Below are 23628 nucleotides of genomic sequence, written 5' to 3' on the forward strand. Positions count from 1 at the left end.
AGGCACATTCAGTCGTCCTCCCTCCACGCCCTCTCCAACTCACACACGTACATGTGCACATGGATACAGGCAAATATGTACAAAGTGAGCATGTCTCATGACGTTGTGGATGCGAGGTTGGGATGTAAAGAGTGGTGGGTTAATAAAGCATGCTTCATTTGCTGATAAAGTCTTGATGCAGGAGTGGGCAGTCTTGCTTTAAGACGTGATCTGACTCTCTCTCAGCTCTCTCTCTCTCTTTCCAGCTGGGCTACATTGTAATACACACACACGCACGCACGCACGCACGCAAGCAAGCACGCACGCACGCACGCTCACTCACACACTGGCTCTGCCTCTCTGACACAGACTCTACTTAGTGCGTTGAAGAGAGCACTGAGGCTCATACTATCAGCACAGCTTCTCAATGGGGGGACGCAGCCAAGAGCAGACAGAGCAGTCATTCCACTGGAGCCTTCCGCTGCACGCGTGAGAAGGAGACGACAAGTGAGGGGGGTAAACTGGCTCCCAGTCATCACAACATAGGAGTTCTACTGACGGAGAAGAGACACAGACTGAAGGAAGGAGAGGAACAGAGAGCTGCACGTATGTGGCTGATACAGCAGTGACATGATCAGCCTCCCATCCCTCAAATCCTGGCCAGTGAGTGACATAGACCCCTGGGTGTTTTGCTTTTGGTGACTGTTTGTGCTGTCAAGGATTTCCAAAGGAACTGAGCAGAAGGGGTCCAAAAGGAGGGAATTTTGAGGACAAGAACAGCATTTTAGCTCCTTTTGTGCGTTGTTCGGTTCGTCTAAGTGCTGGAATTTCGCGCAGGAATCCCCGGCTTCAAAGTATGGATGGATTTAAGACAGAGGAGTGAGTCTGCTGCGCAGGCAGGCAGTGATTCTGACCGAGCCCCTTCCTCCTGAACGCACTGCTCAGGTAAGGGTGTGGGACTTTCGAGGAATACCTCTGGTGTGTGGGGATGGGATGAGTGGGGTGGGGGGGGGGGTTGATTTACTTGGACAACTGTGTCTTAGGGATACATTTCTCACAAAATACTGCTTGTAGAAAGATGTGTCTGAGCTGAGTGAAGAGGACTGGGCTCCCACGGTATACAAGAATTGACACATGAAAAACAGCTTCTACTAAAAAAATCCTTTATATCATACTACAAATATTCTTTTGGATCACGTTATATAAGTTTCAAGCCTGTTTAGATGCGGGTAAATGTGTTGCACTCATCTTGACAACTTCCTGAAATACACACTGTAAGTGCGTCTAATAAAATGCAAAAAAGTTCAGTTCCTGTTATATGAACCTCAGACACGTAGGGTTTTGGGAGTCATCTCTGAAGCTGAAGCTGAAGCCGAGGAAGAAGAGCAGGAAACAAAACGAGTCTCATGTTGTTGGGGCGACGCTGTACGCAGGTGCTCCAGTAAGGGAGGCTGCCTGCAGGTGTATCTGCAGTTCCTACCCCCCCCCCCGACCGCATTTACTATCCGACGCTGGACTGGACAATTACGCATAGAGGAGATGTGCTCTCGTTTTACGTGACACTACAAAACTGCGAGTAAACTGCTTTGAACGTGCCTCTCAAGATGGATAGTTTATTTATAGGAGAGCCTTCTTGCGCTGCGAAAACGAGGCTCCGAGAACAGAAGTTCGGTTCTCTTTTCCTGAAAGCTGCTCTCTTTTCCTCTGAACTTCCTTTTCAGATGATACCCATGCTTGCTCGTTTTATTTAGAGTCTGCCGCGCGTCTTCTCCCCCGGTAAAAAGCTGCTGGTAAGAACCACATACTATTTTCGGCACGAATGCCTTCCGATAACCGGGAGTAGCTCAGGGTCTTTATGCAATATGCAGTTAACTATCCGAGCGCAAAGGATTCAGTTCTTTTGAATATGAAGTCAGCAGAACTATGGTGTGGTGTTAAAAAAAAAAAAAAAGAAAGAAGAGGAAAACATACCCATGGGACCGGTTCACATTTCCACAAAAAGCGCGGATTATGTTGGATTTAGTGTAGGGGTGGGGATTTCAAAATGTGCTGCTCGTAATTATGTGCTTAATTTTGGCCGAATATTAAGCAGTCTCAATGTCACCGAGGGCACAGAACACACGGGTGACATTTAGTAGCCTAATGGTTTTAATCCCAGATGCACAGATGTTCAAAACAAAAAGGAGTCTGGCTTGAGCAAACGGGCAGGCAAGCGGTGGCTTTGGTGCTTTCTGCAAATCTCCTACTGGATCAGCTCTGTTTTCATGGCACTCTCTTAATTCATGGCTACACAAACCCCTCAGTCAAATGTAAAGTTCATTAGGCTATTTTGAAGTGTGTGTTGCACAGACTCCCTGGGGCTCATAGTCTGCTTTATATTCTCTTGCGTTTTTACGATATGGTGGAATCAAACGTTCAAGAAGTATTAGATTCACACTGTTACATTAGATCATCAGATTCACACAGAAAGGAACAATCTCAGTGAAAAGTGAGAAGTGTAAACGAATGCAGCCGGAGCCCTTGATTTCAGAGCAACACAGTGAGCGACTTGGGTGAAAATATTTCTCTCAAAACTGATCATCAGGCCAAGATTGATACATTTTTCGAAAACGCCCATAAACAGTCTCACTGAGTGGGATGCTGACGTGAAGTTTTAAAAGTCGGAGGCGGGGAGCCTAAGCACACCAGGCCGCAGTTTGTTTTAGAGGAGGTGGGGTGAAGATTTTGAATTTCCCACCGCGGGGTCCTGAATGGAGCGAAGCGCTCATAACACCTGGAAAGGAGGAGAGCCTCATTATTCAATGAGGGCTAAGGCGTGTCTCCATATGCTGGCGCTCACCAGCCATTAGGCAGTCACTGAACAAATCTGCAAAAAGGCTGTTTCTGCTGTGCTCAGAAATGCAGTCTTTTATAAACTTTTTACAATATTCAGGGCTCCAGTGATGTTGTTCAAGGCACTGTAGTTTTCATAAAAAGATGACATAGCTCATTATAAAATTATTAGTCTGACAAAGAGATTGCAGCAGGTTAGTTTCCTTCTTCTGCATTTCATCTGTTAGTAGTCCTTTAAGACTGCAGCAGGTTTGGACAAGACAGATATTGAAGAGATTACATTTGTTGTCTGCAGGGTTTTGTTTTTTTTACTACAAGCCTCGCTCTCGACTTTTTCTTTTCATTCTTAGTGTTATAATAAGAAAGTACCCATGCACATGTTTCTAAATAAATCATACTAATAGACATATGAGTCTAAATATTTCTAGTTGATACCGTGGTATTTCAGAAGATTTGTCAATATACTTGTTACTTCCTTTTGTTTGACACAGTAAATTAAACACAATGTGTTTGTTTTTAAATATGTATGGAGACACGCTGTAATACATCTCTGTCCCTGTTCTCCTGTTGTTTCCCCCCTGCTGTGCACCGTCCTGCAGACCCGGCCTTACCATGTCCTGGTTGTTGGCCATGTGGATTAGCCTGGGCTTCCTGTTGTTGTGCCAGGCCACACTCTACCAGACCATCCAGCAGCACCATGTGGCGCGTCCCGGTCGCACCGACATTCTCACCCTGGGTACGTGTGCCTCTTTGACAGATTTCAGGTTTCACAGGACAGTGTTACAGTGCGAGATGTTGCCCTTTCGATGGGGCAGCACTTCTCAGCTTTGTCTGTTTAAAAGCAGCCACAAGGGACTGCTGCAGTATGTCAGAATGATTTGCCACAGTACTGTACTGTAACATGATGATTCACCATGCTCACGGTCATATGAGATAAGCAAAGGGGAAGACTACTAATTGTACTTCTAATTGCATGTTACATACTTATATTTAGTCGTACTCAAATCTATCTATCTGCATACTTTTTGTGCGATTTATGAAAGCGATATGGTTGTTAGACTTTGGTTGCTTGTTGGTTGTTAGCTGCACGCTTGTGTTTAAATCTGTACATGGAGGCCCAGATAGACAAAGAGCATCTTCAAACATTGTGAGTTAGCTGGTAGGGATGTGCTTTTCTTGTGCGCGGTGAGGAATTCTTGACTACTGCACCCTGAATCCTGCTGGCAGACTGTTACGAGTAGGACAAGCTGTAGGCAAAAGTCCCTATTACTGTGCTGGTAACCAAGGGAGCTTTGATCACTGTGGCTTAGATGGAAATGACAATTATGTTTCCCTCTTTTGCACTGGAAACGTTTGCCAATTAAGCTTGACGCCTTCTGCACTGTAGGGGCAAAAGGGGAGGGTAGACGCCGAGGCGGCTCTAATTCTCCGATTATGGAAAAGCTTACCAGCACTGCTTATGGGGTATGTGGGAGTGTAACGGGGAAGGCAAAGGTTTTTTCGAGCAAAGCAGAGGCTTTCTTTAAGCTTCTGACAATGAGTGTGACTCCCATGCTGAACCCTCATGCAGAGTGGGGCTCTCTCCAGAAACCAAGCGGCTGTTAAACATTGATGCTATCTTCTGCTTGGTTCTCTTTGTATGTGTTGCATTGCCAAGCTAAAAACCGGTTATTGAAGTACAGCAAGAGTAAAAAAAAAATCCAGCCCTGAATTGTCAATGCTTTGTGTTAAACACTGGTGACATTAAGCAGCATGTCGGAGCATTGGCTTACTTTTGCTGTGGAACTGCTGATACATGAAAATCCCAGCTATGATAGATAGAAAGTTCTCAAAGTATCCCGGTCCCATTAATTGGAAAAAGAGGGTGAGTGATGAGCGACAGAGAGCTCTGAATGAATTTTTTAAAGGCTAGCTTCCAGTTTTTCTTGTTTTCTTCTTTTTTTCCTTTCTCTCTTTCTTTCTTTCTTTCTTTTTTTTTTTTTTTTTTTTTTTGACTGGTTGGCAAGTCAAGCTTGGTGCCAAAGATGTACAAGGAAGTGCAAGGCTCAGTAAGTGTCTTTTGAATAATGCAGTGGTCCCAAAGGGGAAGAAGGGGAAAAAACACCCCCCTCCCCTCCAACCACCACCGCCACCATAGATCTAGAAGAGTCTTCCAGGCAAAGGATGGCTATGGCTGAGAGTCCTCTGTAAGAGTTCATGTCAGACAGACCAACTCACACACGTACGGCATACAAAACTAAGGAGGGTACGGACATGCACACGCTCGCACATTCACAATCCATTTCATCACTAAGGCCATTATGGTGTGGCATTTTCATGAGTCTGCTGGGGATGCTGGAGCTGTGTTCAGGAAACGCCAGGTCTGAGAGGATGCAAACTCACATTGTAGAGATGGATGATATACACACACTCTGCTGATTTGATCTTTTAAAGTCTCAGATTTCATTTACATTATTGCACTGATTTAGGCTTGGCCACTCAATTTTGATTAACGACACTAAGAGAGATGTTACTTGATATACCAGCATTCACACTTTTATAGTGTTATTTATAGTTTTATTAGTGCTCTCTGGAAAACTTTTCAAATCAAACAAACTGTGATGTATGACAGGCATAATTGGTGCTGACAATCATGATCTTAGGATATGTTATGATATTTTACAACTGAGCGCTCAGAAAGAAAACATTTCTGCTTTTTTTTTTTTTCCCTGCTGCTCGGCAACTGTACAATTTACTGTATATCATGTTTTTTTAAAGAGGATTAAGCTGACATCAATCTTACTCAGCCGTGGAGTGGCGTTAACCGATTTAACCAGAACTGCTCTCTCAGAATTGAAATGCTATGATGAATATTTGAATTAGAATTGATTTTATAATTTGAGAAGCTCTCTGGTTTCATTGAGGCCAGGGCCCTCAGATATAAATAGATATGGATATTTAGGACATGGCAAAAAGGAGATGTCTGGCCTTGAAGAGTCCATTGGTTTTCATGCTTTTCTGTTTTCTGTAATAAACTAATGTTTCTGACTTTCTAAAAGATGATGAAAGGGTGTGTGATATAACGTCTGCAATACTGTAAATTAAGTTGTAGAATGGTTTCTCTAAGGAAGAATGTGATATATGTGATTCAAAACGTCTTCTGTGCTGATAAAAAGATGAATAGAAATAGTGTTTTATCTTAGACTCACATCCATTTACTGGGATTATTGATTCATTAGCTTTAAAATTGCTTGATGACCAGATAGGTGAAGCTGCTTTCCTGTCCCTTGCATTGCAACATGCTGTACGACTGTATTGTCTTGAGGTGGAATATTGGGCTGGTATTTTGTAAGAAACCATGTGCTGAAATAAATTTTTGTGGATCTTGGCATGCAGCCCAGCTGACTGTCTGAGAGTCTGAATGGTACAAAAATTGACAAACCATCCCACATGGACAAAGATTTACAGACAAGGGGCTGTGTGGGAATCTAAGGAGGGGAAGTGAAGGTCACGTTGAGCTAGGTACAGATATAATACTCTAGCCTGTCGAAGCATCTAACAATGTTTAAGGAATCAGCTGACCTGCCTCCTGCAACTTTGAGCTGACAGTAAAAAAGAAAAAAAAAGAAAAAAAAATCTGCAACTGTGACTGCGGAGATTTCAGGAGCCCATTTATTTATTGTTTTGAATGTTTCCGTGACAAATCGGCATAGTCACCACTGAGGCGGAGATTGAGTAACGAGTTGACTGACTGCTTCGTCACCTGCTCAGGAAGCGGCGCCACTCTCTTTCCCATGAGCCCCTGTTTCACACAGCCTCCCCTGCATCCTGCTCATGCGGCTGAAGATTGATGGTGTCCTGATTCTGGGCAGCCAATTTTGGTCTCTCAAGAAATAATCCACTACATTGACAGAGGAGCTGAATGTGACGTGAAGCACACAAGCCCGACTCTCAACACCTGCCAACACAGCCAAGACTACTGCAACATAAACCAGGTCACTCTTGACAGCACATATTACTGGACTCCATCACAAGACAGTAGAAGTGCAACAAATTTACACTGAGTGCATTGCTTGACAGTAGTTACTGCAGATTTGGTTTCTTCTATCGTTCAAATGAAAGTGCTCCGTGATGTGTTGCCTACTCATTGTAGTACCGTACTGTCAATAAGTTACCCTCTGCGGGTACTGTATTTATTCACCCTTGTTCAGCTGAAGTGCAAATACAGTGGCCATGTTCAGTAGCCCTGTTCATAATGTATCAATACCCAGAGGGGCTGAATATAACAACACTTTAGCTGGTGCTTAGTGTTATTATGACTATGACAGGGCAGTTTAAGAAACTCTCAGATCTAATAGAACAGCTCTAAAGCTAACTCTACTAGCCTGTTACGCTTTGATAGCAGTCTGTTGCTGACGTTTTGTTTGACCTTTTTTTTTTTTTGTCAGCCATGATGAGAGTGTATATGTGCACCATTACAGAACTCTTCTTCACATATTATTCAGCCATTTATTATGTAAGTTATCTGCTGTTCATTTGAAAGAATATCATAATCAAAGGCTGAAATGAACTGTGATTCAGCAGTGACTGCCAGCCATAGACGTGCTGATTTTGCATGTACATGAAAAATGTTGCGCATGACAGCACAAAATGGTTATGGAATAGCTGAAAAGGCTGATAACTAATGCAGTGGTCCTGCTGTTAAATTTTTATTCATTGATTTGAAATGGCGTGTAAAGTTTAATCACAGATGATTGGAAGGCATTTTAATTAGCTCAATGTTCCATGTGCCATAAAGCTCCCTCAGTGTTGGAAACTCTTTGAGGTGGAAGAAAACATGTAATTACTCTGATTAGCCAAGACGGTCAAATAAGAGCAACAGTGTGATCATAAGCAAGGATGTGTTTGGCAAATATAAAGATGTTTTTAGAACACAACCTGTCAAAATACTTTTGTGCTGGACTTTAGCTTCATGTATCTATTGAAGCTCCAGTATTTTATCTTAAGATCCAAGGATTGGGGTCCTCTGAGGAGAGGAAAATCTGACAAGATGCAGGGTGTTGAAATAAACCTTGAACTTGATTTAAGATAGCTGTCTTTTTAGTAAATAGGACAGGGTGGAAGTCTGGAAGCCATACATACACACAGTATGAATTGATTTTTTTCCTTTCTTTTTTTTTCTTTTTCCATTGCTGAGCGGATGGCTGCTTCAGAAGATTGATGATTTTTCTGGCAGTGTTTGGGAATGTTAAGAAATTAGCTTCACTGGCTCACAAACTGAATGCTGAATGCACCCACTGTTTTCAACTTGGAACTCATTTCCATAGTTCCCAGACTCCTCATTGCAATAGCTCAGTTTTAGTGGCAGAAACACAGAAGTGAAGGTGTACTTTTGTTTAACATAGTTGTCCTCAAAGTGGTAATCTTGTTGCTTTGCCTCTTCTGTGGAGGTGTAAGCTTTTACAGTATGAACAGTAGCTCCATCCCAACTATCCACAAGAACAGCTGTCCATATAGGTTTTCTGTTTTTTTTTTTGCATCCCCATTAAACTGTGGGAACTAATTAGTGTGAGAATTCATGGTGAAAGAAAATTCAATTAAATTACAGTCACTTGAATGGATGAGTCCTTAATCATATCTTTGTAAAGTGGATGAAAATTTTTTTTTTGGTCAAGCTAGCAGCAGTGGCTCATGTGGAAAAACAGCAACATATAGTATAAGCCACATGCGCATGTTTATACACACACACACACACACACACACACACACACACACACACACACACACACACACACACACACACACACCCAAATGATTATTGTCCAAGGTTGTGAAATAGCCTTTTATAATGTTGCAGGTTGCCATGTTTTTTATTCAATGCTTTTTTGTTTAACTACATATTCACTTGTGCGTGGCTCATTTAAAAACACTTCCTGTAGAGCTAAATTAAACTACTGGCTGATGAAAATCATAAATTATATATAATATGATACAAATTTAATTAAAAATATTCATTTTGTGAACATGACATCTAAAAATCTTTCCTTTTGCCAACAGAGGAACTCAAATCCTATAATCTATCTCCATGTGGGATTATAATTGCTTTGAAAACTGTGGGCTTAGGTAGAGAGCTCATCAGCACTATGTGATCCCTCTGAATCTATCACACAGCATGTCCTTCGAGGTAATGAGAGCAACCTTTCTAAAAAACTAGGCAATAACTGCCTGCTCATTCAGGTGCTGAGGAGCACTCTCTCCGCGCCTGGCCTCTTCCCCCAGCCCTCCATCGTCTTGCCCCCCCCCCCCTTTCCGCCCTCCCTCCATCTCCTCGTCTCTATCGGCCCCTCAGACGATTTGTCATGGATCAGATGAGACAATTTGTCATGGATTAGTGCACTTAAATGTCTGTGTGATAGTGGAAGCAGTCACTGGAAAAGCTTAGGAATCCTATTACACTGCGTTTTATGGCCAGCAAGAGGGAAGGGAGGAGTGGAGGTTGAATTGGCAGTTTCTATGGCCTGTGTACCATTTCTTGACTTTTTTCCTCCACACATAATCAGATATTCACTTAGAGGTTTAGCTCCACTGACAAAGTAGACCAGAAGTTCTATATTCTTTCTTCATTCACCACTTGCTGCATATGTTTCTCTTTGATTGAGTGTTCACTAAGCCCTGCCACCTTAGTTACCACTGCTCTGCCTGCCAAGCTTTCCGTTCTCTCACGGCACATTAACAGTGTAAAGTGATAACAGTCATAGATGTACCACCCAGAGTTTGCAGTAATTATTAAAACAAGTGGTCTTTGATTTCAACAGAAGCAAACAAAAGCAGAACTTTTATTTCTGGCTGACCATCTTGGATTTTGTCAGCTGAAATGACAATTATCGCTACCTGATACAATCAGCTGTAGCCAGCTAGCATGAGCTAATGCTATTACTAAAACTCTAAATATTTTATAAATTTCTTTCTAACGTTACCTGTAACCCCACAAAATATTACCTACTTAGACACTCTTTGCCTTTTGTCTTTGGAACTAATGCTACGGTACTACTGTGGGTAGTAAGCTAGTTAGCCGGGCATGCTTACATTTGCAGCTTGTGGTACTTTTGGTCTCGTGTGTTTGGTTTTGTAAACGCAAAAAAATAATGGACACCACTGTCCATACTCTATAGATTCTCGCTCCTATTAAAAGCGTCATGTGCACCGCTTCTCCGTGTGGATAAGTCTAAAGCTGGATCGGCCTGTCCTGCTTGGTTACGGTTGCTAAACTGTGAATGGGGGCGGGGCACAGTAATCAGTCAATTAGGATGTTGTTTGCCAGAAAGTTTGACAGCAATGAGTGAGTCACCCAGTGAGAAATTAGCTCTGTTTTTCTGACTGTTTCAGATTCTGTCTTGGCAAACAGATTCCATTTCACCTATGGTAATATTGCTGTGTCATTAGTATTTATTTACTCAGCAGTCTTTCTCATCACAAGCCTTTAAGTGAATGTACTCTGGTGCTTTTTCTACCTCTTTGAGTGAGATTAGATGGTAGCAGATACGACCCTATTCTTGTATGATCTCAGACAGTTATGTCAAGCAGAGTGTACAGGTACTATGTACAACAGGTGGCCCATTCCCCCAATTATTTTTCTATAAATTGAAGAGTATGAAAATAGACAAACCAGTCACACAGTGCAAAGTGTGTCCAAACAACCCACCTGTCTAGCAATACTTTGACATGCATGTCTCACAGTCAGCCTATTTTCATCCAGTTTAGAAAGTGCTCTACGTGTACTTTTTTCTGTCAGATTTTATTTATTCTAGCTCCCTGCTGCGCATCCATTTTACTTATATTAAACAGAGCTACAGAAAGTTACTGTAACATAGATCATTATCATCTTTATTCATACAATATCTTATGCAGCTTCTCAATTCTAGGCCCCTCAAGCCCTTTCGTGGCATCCCACTGAAGTGAAATAGCTTGCTTATGTTAATGAAGCAAAGAGACACTGCCAGGTAATTGTGATGCAGCAGAGCTACCTCATGGCATCATTTAAAACCACTGCAGGGGACAAATGTTACCCATTGAGTGTTTTGTTTGCAGCGGCCTCACTATGGCCCAGCAACTCATTTACCCAGTGGCAGTCAAATTACGTTGTCTTAACCATATTACTAATATACTTTCTAAAGCGTTTCACTTGTCTCTTTTTTCTTTTATTATGTTTGTTTTTATTTTGTAAGACACTTTGGTGGGATATATAAAACATAAATTATTTTTACCATGGCTTTTCAGTCACAATTCAGGAAATGTGAACAGACAGGCAACAGAATCCAAAGAAAATTTGCATGTTGACCTCTGCTGACTTTGACATATAGCTGGTTCTTTCAGAGTGCCAGGAGCAAGTGAATATTTTACCTCTGTTTCCGCCTTTTTTGTGGCTTCACCTCTGAAATGTTGAAATAGACACAGATACAATCACTGATTCTGAATATCAGCTTTAGCCTCTGGTTTGAATTGATCAATTCCTTGTTCACTGAGATTTTAGCGTCTGAAATATTAATAGTTTAAAATCTGTATATCTGCTTTAAAGCAGCTATAATAAATATTTTTATATTAACAATAGATCACACGGCTACTTGTAAAATAGGTCGCTCATAGTGATAAACCCACAGACGACAGTTTTGGTTCAGGGCTCTCATAGTGTTGTGTGGTGGAGACTACTACAAAGCTAAAAGGAGAGTGAATATTGAAAGCTAATGTTGCTCTAAATCTGCTGGATTTAAATAGGAAAATATTTGCTAACAAGTTCGCCATATCAATTTAAAAATTTAAAATATGTCAGCATTTCGTTTACAGCTCTTTTCCGTGCCCCCGAGTGGCCAAAAAAATCAGTTAATGGATGTTTAAAGTTAATTTTTTTTTCTCCTATCATGTTACCCCTCTACACGTAAACACACCTCGTTTACATACATTCATAAAATGCTTTGCTCCCTCTGTGCAAAGATTTTTTTTCACACTCCTAATAACATGAAATTTGATATACATATCTTCAATTTGTTGGCAAGGTGACTTGTTTTCTTGGTTCAGCCCAGTGAAGCATTCGTTCAAGCTGTGACAGGGGCCAAAAATGGATTATGGAGTTTGGAATTATGGAAACAGAAGTCCTCTTGCTTGAATATGTCCCAACTTGTCAAACATATGATTGAAAGTCCGTCTAAATTTTTCACCCGGTGTACTCTGTCAGCATTAGCTGAGGCCTATTTGTCTTGTCTGATGTGTCTGGGTGAATCTATGTGGCCACTGTGCAGAGGCAACACTGTATTGTCTTATCATAGCTTTATCTGACAGCAGACACTCTATTAATGAAATTTAGGTTGAGATGTCATAGTTAAGTGTTCATAACTGCTATACAGAATACGACACACAGCAAAATGCCTGAATAAATAGACAGGATATCTTATTTTAATCTCTATCAGCCACCATTTTGTGATTTTCACGCCATTGTGTATCTTGTATTAAATGTGCCAATCACTTTTACTGTACACGGCGAAAATGGTGACAGACTGTTGAAAATGTCGGAGGACAATTAGTATCCACTGGCCCTGCAATGCATCTTCATTTGCCACAGTATCTCCAGCACATGTCAGGTTCACTGAACATGGCTCAGTGGCCTCATACCTTCCCGCTCGGTGCCTGTTGGCCAGGAGAGTGAGAGAATGAAGGATGAGGTGGCACCTGCATGTGTCTGTCTGTAGCCTAATGACCCAGAGGAGCTTTCTCTCTCACACACCATCTCTCGCTCACTGTTATGCTCTTTGTCTTTGTTGTTCTCTGGACATCTTGTCCGTCTATTAGCTGCACAGCTCATCCACCTTGGGTCTTATCCCAGTCCTGTTCTCTAAATTTGCAGTCGGTATTTGCAAGGAAATATTATTAGAACCTCAGACAGCCAGGCAGGCTATATAGGATTTTCTCTTTCTCATCTCATGGCCCAGAGGTTTAAGTGGCATGAGCTACTAGGCTCTTCCAACGAAAAGACCTTTTGACCTTCTTTCTATAAGTTTTATGAGTTGAGTTTACATGAAGATTAATGCCTGCTCTAAGGAACTTGTTCTACCTTTTCCCTGAAGGCATCAACGAAAATATGAGGATGGCATACATGTGTACAAGAGTGTTATTGGAACTGAGCTAATAGAACTGAATACCTTTCCTCATGCCGTCTTTGATCATAACATCTTTTACCTCTCCTTGTGGATTTCAGCCCTCTCCAAGGCATAACTGCAAAGCACGCATGCCTGCTAAATTAAAAAATGCTAGAACTATACTGATGTATAACCAGATCCCTCACCTCATTTTTTTTTGTAATCAGAATATGTTTTTTACTCTGTCCTTGTGGAGTTGAATCCACATCAATGCCTGTGAGCTTAAGCTCCTACACGAAAGACAAACAAAAAGTTCCTTGTTATAATGTTGCTGCTAAGCCTTTACTTTTGTAGGACATTTAGACATAATCACAGTGCAAAATAATTGTATCCCTCGAATTCACAAAAGGGGAGCATGGGGAAATGAAATGGCATGTCTGTGCCCAAGATTTGGCCCAAAAGCAAACTGTGCAGGTTAACACCTGTTGGTTATCCCAGACAAATGCAAAAGCAGGAAAATCAGTATGCAAGACATTTATGTTTAACCTCAAGATGCATTTTAATATGCTTCTTGTTTCATGCTGTACAAAGGATTTCCTTAGACAAGCTAAATGCTGCTTTATTTCTCTTTTCTTACAAGCAATTTAGTATTTTTTTCCCCTATTGATGACCTCCATTCATGTATGTATGTAACTCGGTGTGAATGGATAATGAGGAGTGTACTCAGAGCTGAGCCATTGTGCTCTGCTTTCGTCAGGATCGAGAGCTTTAGCTTCACTCCTAGCAGATGCAAAGAAGCAAAGTAACAGTCTGATGTTTCGATGAGGAGAGTAGAAGTTCCTCTGGCTCACTTACTGTATATTAGCTTTTAGTGTTACATTCCACCTCTTCCCCTGTATTGCTGAGTGCAAGCCTCGCATAGAGCTGCGCTCCTCTTCTCATAGGCGCAATCAAAGTGTAAGTCTTTGATTACACCATGAATAAAATACAGAAATGTTTTGTGATATATTCAGTGGAGTGTGCAGCACCTCTGTACCTCGCATGCTACACTTTTTTTCCCTTTGCTTTTTGCAGGATGTATGTCAAAAAGAGAGTTAGCGGAGAGAGATGAAGCTGGCTCTGTTTCAACACTCATCTTAACCAGTCACCAGTATTATTCATTCACTTTCTTTGTCACTTATGTTGTACTTCCACACCTTTATCTTCTGTCTGATTGCAGTGTGGACATGCACACATGCTGTTAGCATGATATTAATTCCTTATATATGACAGGGCATCCCCTTAACGTGAAACATGGCTTCAGCAGTAGTTGCTTCTTCACAGAGTTTTGTTGGGCTTTAGAGGAGCTGTACTGTCAGGACAGACACACAAGGACGGGACTCTGTGTAGCAACATGTTGCTACAGTGATGTTATTACAATTTTGGATGATTCACATGAGAGGGCAGACAGACAGTGCTGGAGTTTATTTTCTTTTTTTGGCTCAGCAAATGGGAAATGTCACCCACAGCTGCGGCTGTGACGGGCTTAAAGGGGGTACATATTCAAAGAGCTATGACTATTTGTCCCACTGCTGTAATGTACTGTAGTTGGCAATGCACACCGGAATGTAGGGGAATAAACACTAAGAAGGATGGTGGCAAAGGAATGTTTAGCTAGTGAAAAGGAAGAGTGGTGGAGAAGAGAGAAACCCCTGAACGAGACTCATTAGAGACTAGACGTATCAGTCAGACGTGGAGAATATCTGTTTCTGTCAGGTTGCTCTCTGCTCTGACATTGTGACATCCACCTTACCAAAATCTGAAGAGCTGTGTGTGTTGTGTATGTAGATGTAGCTGTAGCTCTTACCTAACGCCGTGTCATTATTTTTATTTACTTTAATCTTTAGTTGTTTTGCAGGACAAACTTTACAATGTCAAATCAATCTTGAAATTAACTGCTGTTCTGGCTCACAAAGATGCCTCAAACAAAGATAAAGGGATATGAGAATAAATTTTATGACAGCATGTTTGAGAAGGGTTATTGAGGCTATGTTTTTCCATGAGAGAGTGTAAGCACAGTGGATTCCATCACAAAAGGTGTCAACAGTCAGTGGAAAGTCTTGGCCTGGTCTGTCCCCATCCCTGACGGGGTTGGGGACGCTCAAATCCAATAGATCACTTCTGGAACTGTGCTGATTTTTTTTACCCTCCCCGGTTTGACCGAATGTATGCATGTTTGACTTATCATTATTAATCAGAGCAATGGAGTTGGAGCTGACATTTTTTACATTGTTATCAAAGATTAAACATTTTTTAATCAAGCTTGAGTTGGGGTCATTAAATGCTGAAGTGACTGATCTGGTTAAAATAAGATCTGTATTGATTTTGGACTTGTTGGCTTTAATCAGAACTCTACTTGAACCAGAAGAAAAAAAAAAAAAAAAAAAAAAGGAAAGTGTGACAAATAAAATTAATGGATTATATTTAATCTGAATTTTTTCATGAGACTTCATGTGAACACCATCAACAATAATGTAGAAGAAAATACATTAGCCGTAGGTTTGAATATAGTAGTTGATCAATCGATTAGCCGATCAATGATTATCAACAAATTGTTTCAAATTGTTTTTCTAGCAAAAATGCACTTAATGGTTGTAACTTCTCAAATATGAGTATTTGAAAATGTTTTTTTTTACCATGTATGATGCCAAACTAAAAATCTTTGGGTTTTGGACTGTTGGTCAGATAAATTAAGAAATCTGAAGACATCATTGGCTGCGGCCTTAATTGGCCTATATACACTAGTAACTATTGGAAGTTTAACATTTAATGTTCAACTCAGTTGCATGCTCTTGTCACCCTTTATATCACTGCTTGAGTTCAAAGAATCTTAACCAAAACACCATGTCCAAGCATATGACACACTAACATATTGATCAGATTGTGTCAGTGTTCCTAAACATTGAGAACCATCCTCTAAGTATCAAAAAGTCAACAGTGTGTATGATAAGTGTTTCACCTACCACTGTTAGAATAGGATGAAGACACCTGGAATTAACCTGAGTACCACTTCAGCGCTGAATCACTGAGGGGAGATTTTCTGGAGTTGTTGGAGATGAAAGTCCTACATTTGTGCCTAACAAATGTTATCTACAGATGATGGGACCTCTTTCTCACTCTCTAGCCAGAGGTGTGGTGTGCTAATGTTGGTAGTATTGTTGATATTTAAGGTGGATATGAGTCCCTTGTGAGGTCTTAAAGGCTCTTGTGAACACACTATGTCATCTTGAGGTGAATCGGATGAGGAAGGCGTACAGATCACACGAGGGGCAGCAGCAATGAAACAGCCTCATATTCCTTTTCAGGAGCAAAAAGGGAATATGTCGTCTCAAAGTAGAAATGTGGCTCTCCTACTGTACATGTGAGGGATACAAATCAATACTAGAGGCATAAATTGTGGGTTTAACATTAATAACAGTGTAAAACATTTAAGAACCATAAGGTAATGACATCCTAATCTTTGTAATTTCTATCTTTCTAATCTCTTCTTGTTAGCCAGGAAGAATACCTGTGCCTGTGCTTTGTGGCGGAATATGAGGGGGAAGACAATTAGATTCGTGTTTTCTGTGGATGTGTGGATCCTGTTAAACCTTGCTGCCAGTTGGAGGAGACAGCATTGTGTCTGAACATTGAGAAAAATTTGGCCGATCAATCTCACGTCCCCTGTCCAGTGACTAGAGAAGCACTTATGTGTATGCAAAAGAACGAGATAGGATGTCTGAGCCAGCCAACCAGCTTGCTGCAGTGCTGTTGCTGAAGCCTGGCCAGACAGATGGCATCTATTTGAACAGGCAGATGCTGTAATGGTCGGCCAGGAGCAACTAAGAGAGGTTGTTATTGGGTCTTCATGAGCAGGCCATACTCCCAGTCTGCCAGGCAGTGAAAACTCTAACCTCTTTAAAAGCCTATCTTTTCCCCTACTGCCCCACTGATGTCTTGGCTGATGTGGCAGATCGTTATCAGGACTGTCTCAGAACTCAAAGTGTGTATATTCATCAGTGTTTTCATATGGATATTACCCTCTGTCTGTAAAAAACTTAAAGCAAAATGCAAGTGTTATTCAATCTTTTTACTGCTATCTGCAAAACCTCTTAGGAGACTATCAACAATAAATTAAACTGTCAACATTTGTCTGTGTAGTCACAATTTGATATACTGTAGCTTCTGTCTCTGTGACATGGTCATCCATTGTGGTCCAAAAACTCAAAATCAAAAGCAAGCAAAGTAGCCATACTGTTAGTAGTGGGATCATTACAATGAAAGTGGACAATGTAGATTATTCTGATACATTTGAAATATCTTGAGAGTAGCTCCATGTTGAACAGATGTTACTGAGCATGCTTGAAGATTGGGTTTTGTCTTTACATGTGAAAAGAATAAAGTATGCTGACATTTTTTCTTGCATAAGTGATGGCCCACCCAGATTCAACAGTATGGTTGTCTACAGTATCTACCAAAACGGAGTACACCACTAGTCAATATCACTAAAATGTTAAAAAATTACAAATACGGTCAATTTAATTAAATGATATTTGTTTTTAGCCAAAGCCCAGGAAGAATTAAGCCAAATAATCTGGAAAACAGAAATGTTTGTCTAATTAAACTATATTAAAGAACCAACTGCAACGAAAGTCAGTACACCCTTCATTAGTGAGATTCCATTCTTTTATTTTTGTAATATTTTGTATGTCCACCTTTATTTTTCATGACAGATTTGATCCTACTGGTCATGGATGTCACCAGTCTTGTACAAATTTCTGAAAAGATATTTTGCCGTTCTTCACAGATGATTCTTTTCAGCTTCTCTTTGCTGGAGGGGCTTTGTTGCTCTAACTTCCAATTTAAAATGTTCCAGAAGTGATCTATTGGATTTGAGCGAGGAGACGTACTCGGCCAGGTCAGAATTTTCACTTTTTTCTTCTTTAAAAACTCTTGTGTGATTTTTGCAGTGTGTTTTGGGATCATTGTCATGTCGGAAAGTTCCTCTCCTGTCAAGCTTCTTGAGACAAGGTTTCATCTTTTCATTCAGTATTTGGGTATAAAACTTGCATTCATACTGTTTTCTATAAATGCCATCTCCCCCACACCTATTGTACTCACGCAGACCCATATCAGCACATTCCCGCCTCCATGTTTCACATTTGGCACTATGTGGTCACTGTAGTGGTCCTGGCCAGGTCCACAACAAACATGCTGAACTCCATCTAATTAAAACAAATTTATTTTGGTTTTATCTGATGAAAGAATGTGCTGCCAGTATTCATCAGGCCTTTTTCATATTCTTTGGCAAAGTTTAATCTAGCGGTTTTCTTCAATGGGGGCTGTAAAGGTTGACCCCATGTAATGTCCTTCTCACTGTCCGATCAGGCGCCGAAACGCCGTTTTCCACAGATAATCCTTGTGTCAAGTGAGAGGCACATACCCATCTGTTTTTCAACGCAAGGCTGCGTAAATAGTGAATTGTGTGCGGTGTCATTTTTCGAGTACGGCCACTACACCTTCTGGTATTGATATTAAGTCTGATGATCCCCTGACATTTCCTCTTGCAGCACCACGAGGATGACAATTTTGCTTTTTAGTGAGATGTCTTGACAACTTTGAAACCATGAAACTTGGTTCAAATCGAATCGAATCAAGTTCATTTATATAGCACGTTCAGACATTCATGTTCCTCACTGTTAGGGAATTTTCTATTGGGTTACGCAAGTCAAGCATGGGCCTTGAGGTCGTAGGCGAAACAGCAGCAAATCTCTCTGAAAGGCAAACCGTCTTCTCTCCTTCTGACGTTGGGCAGCTCTCTGAGATTATTTGGGGAAAACGGAGCCATTCTGATAAAAATGAAGCAGAATTGCTGTAGTAGCCAAGGTCAAAGGAGATGGCTGTTTTTGCCTGCGAAGACGCCCTAGATTGGGGTCTTCTAGAATCCATGGGCATAGCCAGGTAACAATGGCTCCAGATGAGGATGTGCTGACATTATACTGAAGGCTACATGCAACGTGATCCGAACTAACACGGGTAAAGACATTTCCCTGTTTACAGAATAGCGAACCAATGGACTAACTCCCTATAATGTGGAAGCATTGAGCTTGACCATTTCTGGGGATAAAGTCTTTGCAGCATAATCCGTAAGGGTTAAAAGACTGAGCACAGGGGACTGAGCTTCAGGATGGAGACAGCATCATGTGCATGAATTAGTATTGATAATTTCAAGCTTCAAAAAATAGTTTCAGCATATCCATGACCAATAATCAGCAAAATCTTCACAACACTCACCAGATGAATTTTAATCACTTTTGGTGATCCTGCAATGTTTCAAATAATGCCCTAATCAGGTACTTTGGTTTCTGACCAAATACCTGTTATTTTGTGTACTTTGTACAAATTAGCCTTGATTACTCCATTGTTGGTGTTTTTCTTTTAATAGGATTTGTTTATAATCATAAAATGATAAAATATTGCCACCGTTTTGTACCACTACACGTGACTCAGTCAGGCTCATACAGTGGAGCTCAAGCTAGTCTCCAACCTATTTCTATAATTACTAAATAGATTTAATTGGAACAATGTGTATTTATTTGTAAAAGTAAGATACCGGCTATGATGGTGTTGAGTAACGTCACCCAAACAAGCTTGTTTTCATTATTTTCCAGCCCTACCACTTATGCAGATGATGTCCAGCTGCTTTTAAAGGTGTTACATTTTAATGAGAATAGCTTTGTGCTGCATTGTCAAAATAGTTTTTTACTTAATCAGTCCAACGCAAAACATATGCTAAGTACATCTAGTGTTAATCTTCTCTGTACACACATTTGATATCAGATGAAAGGCGACATCTTATGTACAGTGTGTTTAATTACACAGTGAAAAGTGTGATTGTCTCCGCTTCCTTCCTTTTCTTGCTGTTTCTTGTCACAGGGTGGAGACATTTTCAGGATCACATTTGGTCCCTTATCTCGTCACACTTGCAAATCCATTTTTAAAAGGTTAGACATTAATGGCAAGAATCCCCTCATTCCTCCTCCCCCTCTCCCTCCCACTTCTCAGATATGAGATTACACATTTCACCCTGAGCAACAGACAGAAACTAATCCGCAGTCCATGTGAGATATTAGGCCTATGCTTGCCGTGTGGCTGACAGCTCTACAGCGCCTAGTTTTGATATTGGGCATTTAACAGGCCAGTGTAAAAATCCAGCTTCCGTTATGCACTAAATCACATACAAATGCAGACGCACGCACATTCCTACACACTTGGTTTTTGCACCATCCATGTGTATAAATGACGAAAGAAAAACACAAATGTGCAAACCCTTAAACTGCCACATACACACAGACCCAAAGCACATGTCACAGCCTAGTGTTGATGAAAAACTATGCAGCATGATTTCGAGTATAGCAAATGTTAAATAGCAAGATAAGCACTGGGCCTATCAGAGTAAGTGTGATAAGTATCCCATTAAGTGCCCTGTGGCTTCCACTTTCTCTGTGAACCAGTGGATCCTAAGAGGAGAAATTAATATTTAATGCCTTGAAGTGCAACAGACACTTCTAGGGTGATTTCATCAAACTCACAGTAGGTTTGACAATATCAAACCAACCATTTGACTCACCTTTTACAGAAACTGGCTTATCTAAAACTTGAAATATGTTTAAAACCAAAATTCCCTTAGCGGTGCCTTTGTTTTACATTTATGCCCAGTTTTTTTCAGCGTGCACGCACATGACTGCATATACATACCTACAGTACAGTATTCATGCTTGCATGTCTGCTGCTCTTCATTTATGTGAGAGGCGTGGTGCTAAATGTGTTCACTTTTGTGACATGGCATGGTTGGGTCTGCAGCTTAGTTCTGAAACAAAGACATAAGTGCCTGCTTTTAATAGCCCCACAATCAGCAATATTCACAGACAGTTTGAGATGTAATGACAAAAAGAGGGATAATGCTGATAGGAAACGTTTCCAATCAACCAGAATGAAAATATTTATTAAAATGGCTTAAAACAGGAATTCATTCTAGTGGTATGTAATTAAGACTTATACATCCACTTGTGGAGAAAGCAACATGAGCTGTTGGTATTTTTTCCATTGACTATTGACATTTAAATATGAGTAACTACTGTTCATTCTGTTTCAAACGAAAGATGGACTGGACTGCAGTTTTAAGAGCCGGGAGGGAATTTACTCAACATTCATCCTGCATGTCCTATTCATTAGCATCTAACACTTTCTAAGGGCATCATAATTCAATTTCAGATCTGAATTTTAACATCAAGAACTTAGCCTTATTAATAAATAACCATCACACAGTTTGGATTACTTTGAACCAGCATATCTGTAGTTTGAATAAATCAACACATACAGGGTTTAAAAACATTATACATCTTTCTGTTGGCTCAAAACATGAGCAATGGCATGACATTGTGTGTGGATGTGTGGTTTCTGTGGTAAACCACACAGCAGGGTCTGACATCAGCCATGTTTTTAGTTTGACTTGGAAGTCAACAAGGCTTGTTGACATGAGCCAGGAATCAAAACAGAAAGACAAAAAAATTTGAATTTAAGCATTAATCTTTTTCTTTTCCCCTTATCACTTGCTATATTAAATCTTACAGCAGCATGTAACGCTTGCATTTCAAAAGCAGCAAAGTGTCAAGCTCTTCCTCATACCTGAGCTCAGATTAAAAGCTGTTCACTGGATGTACAAGATGTTATTAACGACCAAGTTGATGAGATTAAAGTGTCTTTTCTGTCTTTAAAGAGCAGCACGCTTCCCGCACAGGCCTGTGTGCAGCATAGAATAGATGTCAGTCGATAGACAGCTAGTTTCTGTTGTGCTTCTGTTGTGAATAGCGCCCTGAGCTCTGGACTACGGTAATGAGTTATGTATTTGTGGTTGAGACGTAAATCAGCGCAGAGCCAACACTATTCACAGAGTGAAAAAGTGGGTGGTTAGGGGTGGCTGTCAGCTTGTATGCTTAGACTCTCCATTCACACCAGTCCACTGGTCTAAATCCAATTCATAAGCCTTTAATGGACTGCACAAATTGTCTCCCTAGGATCTTAACTCAAGGAGTTGACGGACTAAGCAGGAGTAGAGTGGAAACATGTGGTGTATACTGCTGAGCACAGCATAAATGTAACATTTGCGATTTTTTTTATTAAATTAAATTAAATTTATTTATTAACCCCCCCCCCAAAAAATGAAGGGAGTTGCAGCTCAAAGGAATAACTGTCTTAGCAATGAAACTTTAACTCTGGAAAAAAATTCTTTAACTCACACTGAGCAACAAAGCTAAATCTAACAATTAGAATCAATAGTGTCTCAAATTAACATTTTTCTGAAATTCTCAAAAAAGGTAGTTGTGTCTGCATTGTGCTTCACATTTGAGCCCATGCAATACATACGCTTTTCATTGCAATCACAGTTTGGAAGAGCTGAATGAATATGTGAGAGACTGTGGTTGTGTGGCTGAATGTCACTGCACACATTTCCAGTTCACATGCACTTGCAACTAAAATTACAGATGGCATGTTTCAATAGCAATCAGCATCTGTCACAGAGCAATGTTCAGTGGCCAGTGGATTCAGCTGTGATCATTGTGGTGGAGATCTGAGAGCTATCCTTTCTCCTGAAATCCATTTGTTCCCTCCATTTTCCTGCATTTGAACATGATCACACAGATCATAGGGCTCAACAGCAGCAACAACAACAGTAGTAAATTGTCACTCATTTACTCAGGGGCAGCAACACTTACCAGGCACTGTGTTCAACTCCATCAGCCCATCAGGCGTGCATATAATACACGCCAAAAAAATAAACTGTATTTCTCAGAAAGAGTCCAGAATTCTCCTGAAAAGGTACATAATGTCAGGGCTTTTAAACAGGATCATTTACTGCAGAAATGGCACTGCAAACACACCTTTAACTCCTTCGCCTCCATAGTTACCACGCTTCTGACTTGTTTCACTGCAACAGATCACTTGGCACAATTTGGGAAGATGAGTAACACAGGTGGTAGACTATCTCACTTTGTCTCTTTTACTTCCACTCTGTGTTTTAAAAGGAAAGGAGAATGGGAGAGAACGAACCCATCTCCATTAAAATGACTCATCAGTCCCTTTCCAAGGTTAATAACAGAACCCTAACAGTCTGGGAGCACGAGCAGTCCCCCGGCTACCACCGCAACCACATCACCTGTTGTCAGACAACAAGTAGCAAAATCCAGCCACCTGTCAACATAGCAGCTTGGCGAGGAAGATTTTTTTGTCTTGAGCAAATATCTCGGCTCATATTGCAAGAGATGATGTTAAACTCTTGGATAATGTATTATTTTGACCCTGTTATGAGGCCTAATTATAATTTTGTATTGTTCTGAACTTGTTCCAGCTACTGTGTTGTGAGAATCAGTCTAGGATGTGTGAGTTTTCTCCTAAAGTGATGGAGCTTTCCCTTCTTTGAACAACAACCTCCTCTTCTCCCCTCACCTCTTGTCTTCTCTACACTCTTGCATGCAGCTTTCCTGACCCTCCTTCACACTCCGTTTGGCAGGAACACTTAAAGACTTCTCTCCTTCCACCACTATACTCTCTCTCACTCTCTCACACCTTCACTTTCCCCATCCCTGACATAAGTGAGGGGATCGACTCCTCATGATTTTTTAATGTCTCTTAC

The 23628-nt window shown here is 40.8% G+C and overlaps 1 protein-coding gene across 2 annotated transcripts in view; it reads left to right on the forward strand.

Moving 5' to 3' along the window:
* The first annotated feature begins 842 nt into the window (after window positions 1-842).
* LOC120783052 (chemokine-like protein TAFA-1) overlaps window positions 843-23628 on the forward strand; it is a 103801-nt gene continuing 81015 nt past the window's right edge. For both annotated transcript variants that reach the window (XR_005706294.1, XM_040115732.1), the window contains exons 1-2: window positions 843-924; window positions 3411-3547. Coding sequence is in view for 1 of the 2 variants with exons in the window: in XM_040115732.1 (XP_039971666.1) it covers window positions 3424-3547 (124 nt within the window). In the remaining variant the exon portion in view is untranslated. The remainder of the gene's footprint in view (window positions 925-3410; window positions 3548-23628) is intronic.

This window comes from Xiphias gladius, chromosome 21 (assembly GCF_016859285.1).
Source record: "Xiphias gladius isolate SHS-SW01 ecotype Sanya breed wild chromosome 21, ASM1685928v1, whole genome shotgun sequence".
Lineage (NCBI taxonomy): Eukaryota > Metazoa > Chordata > Actinopteri > Istiophoriformes > Xiphiidae > Xiphias > Xiphias gladius.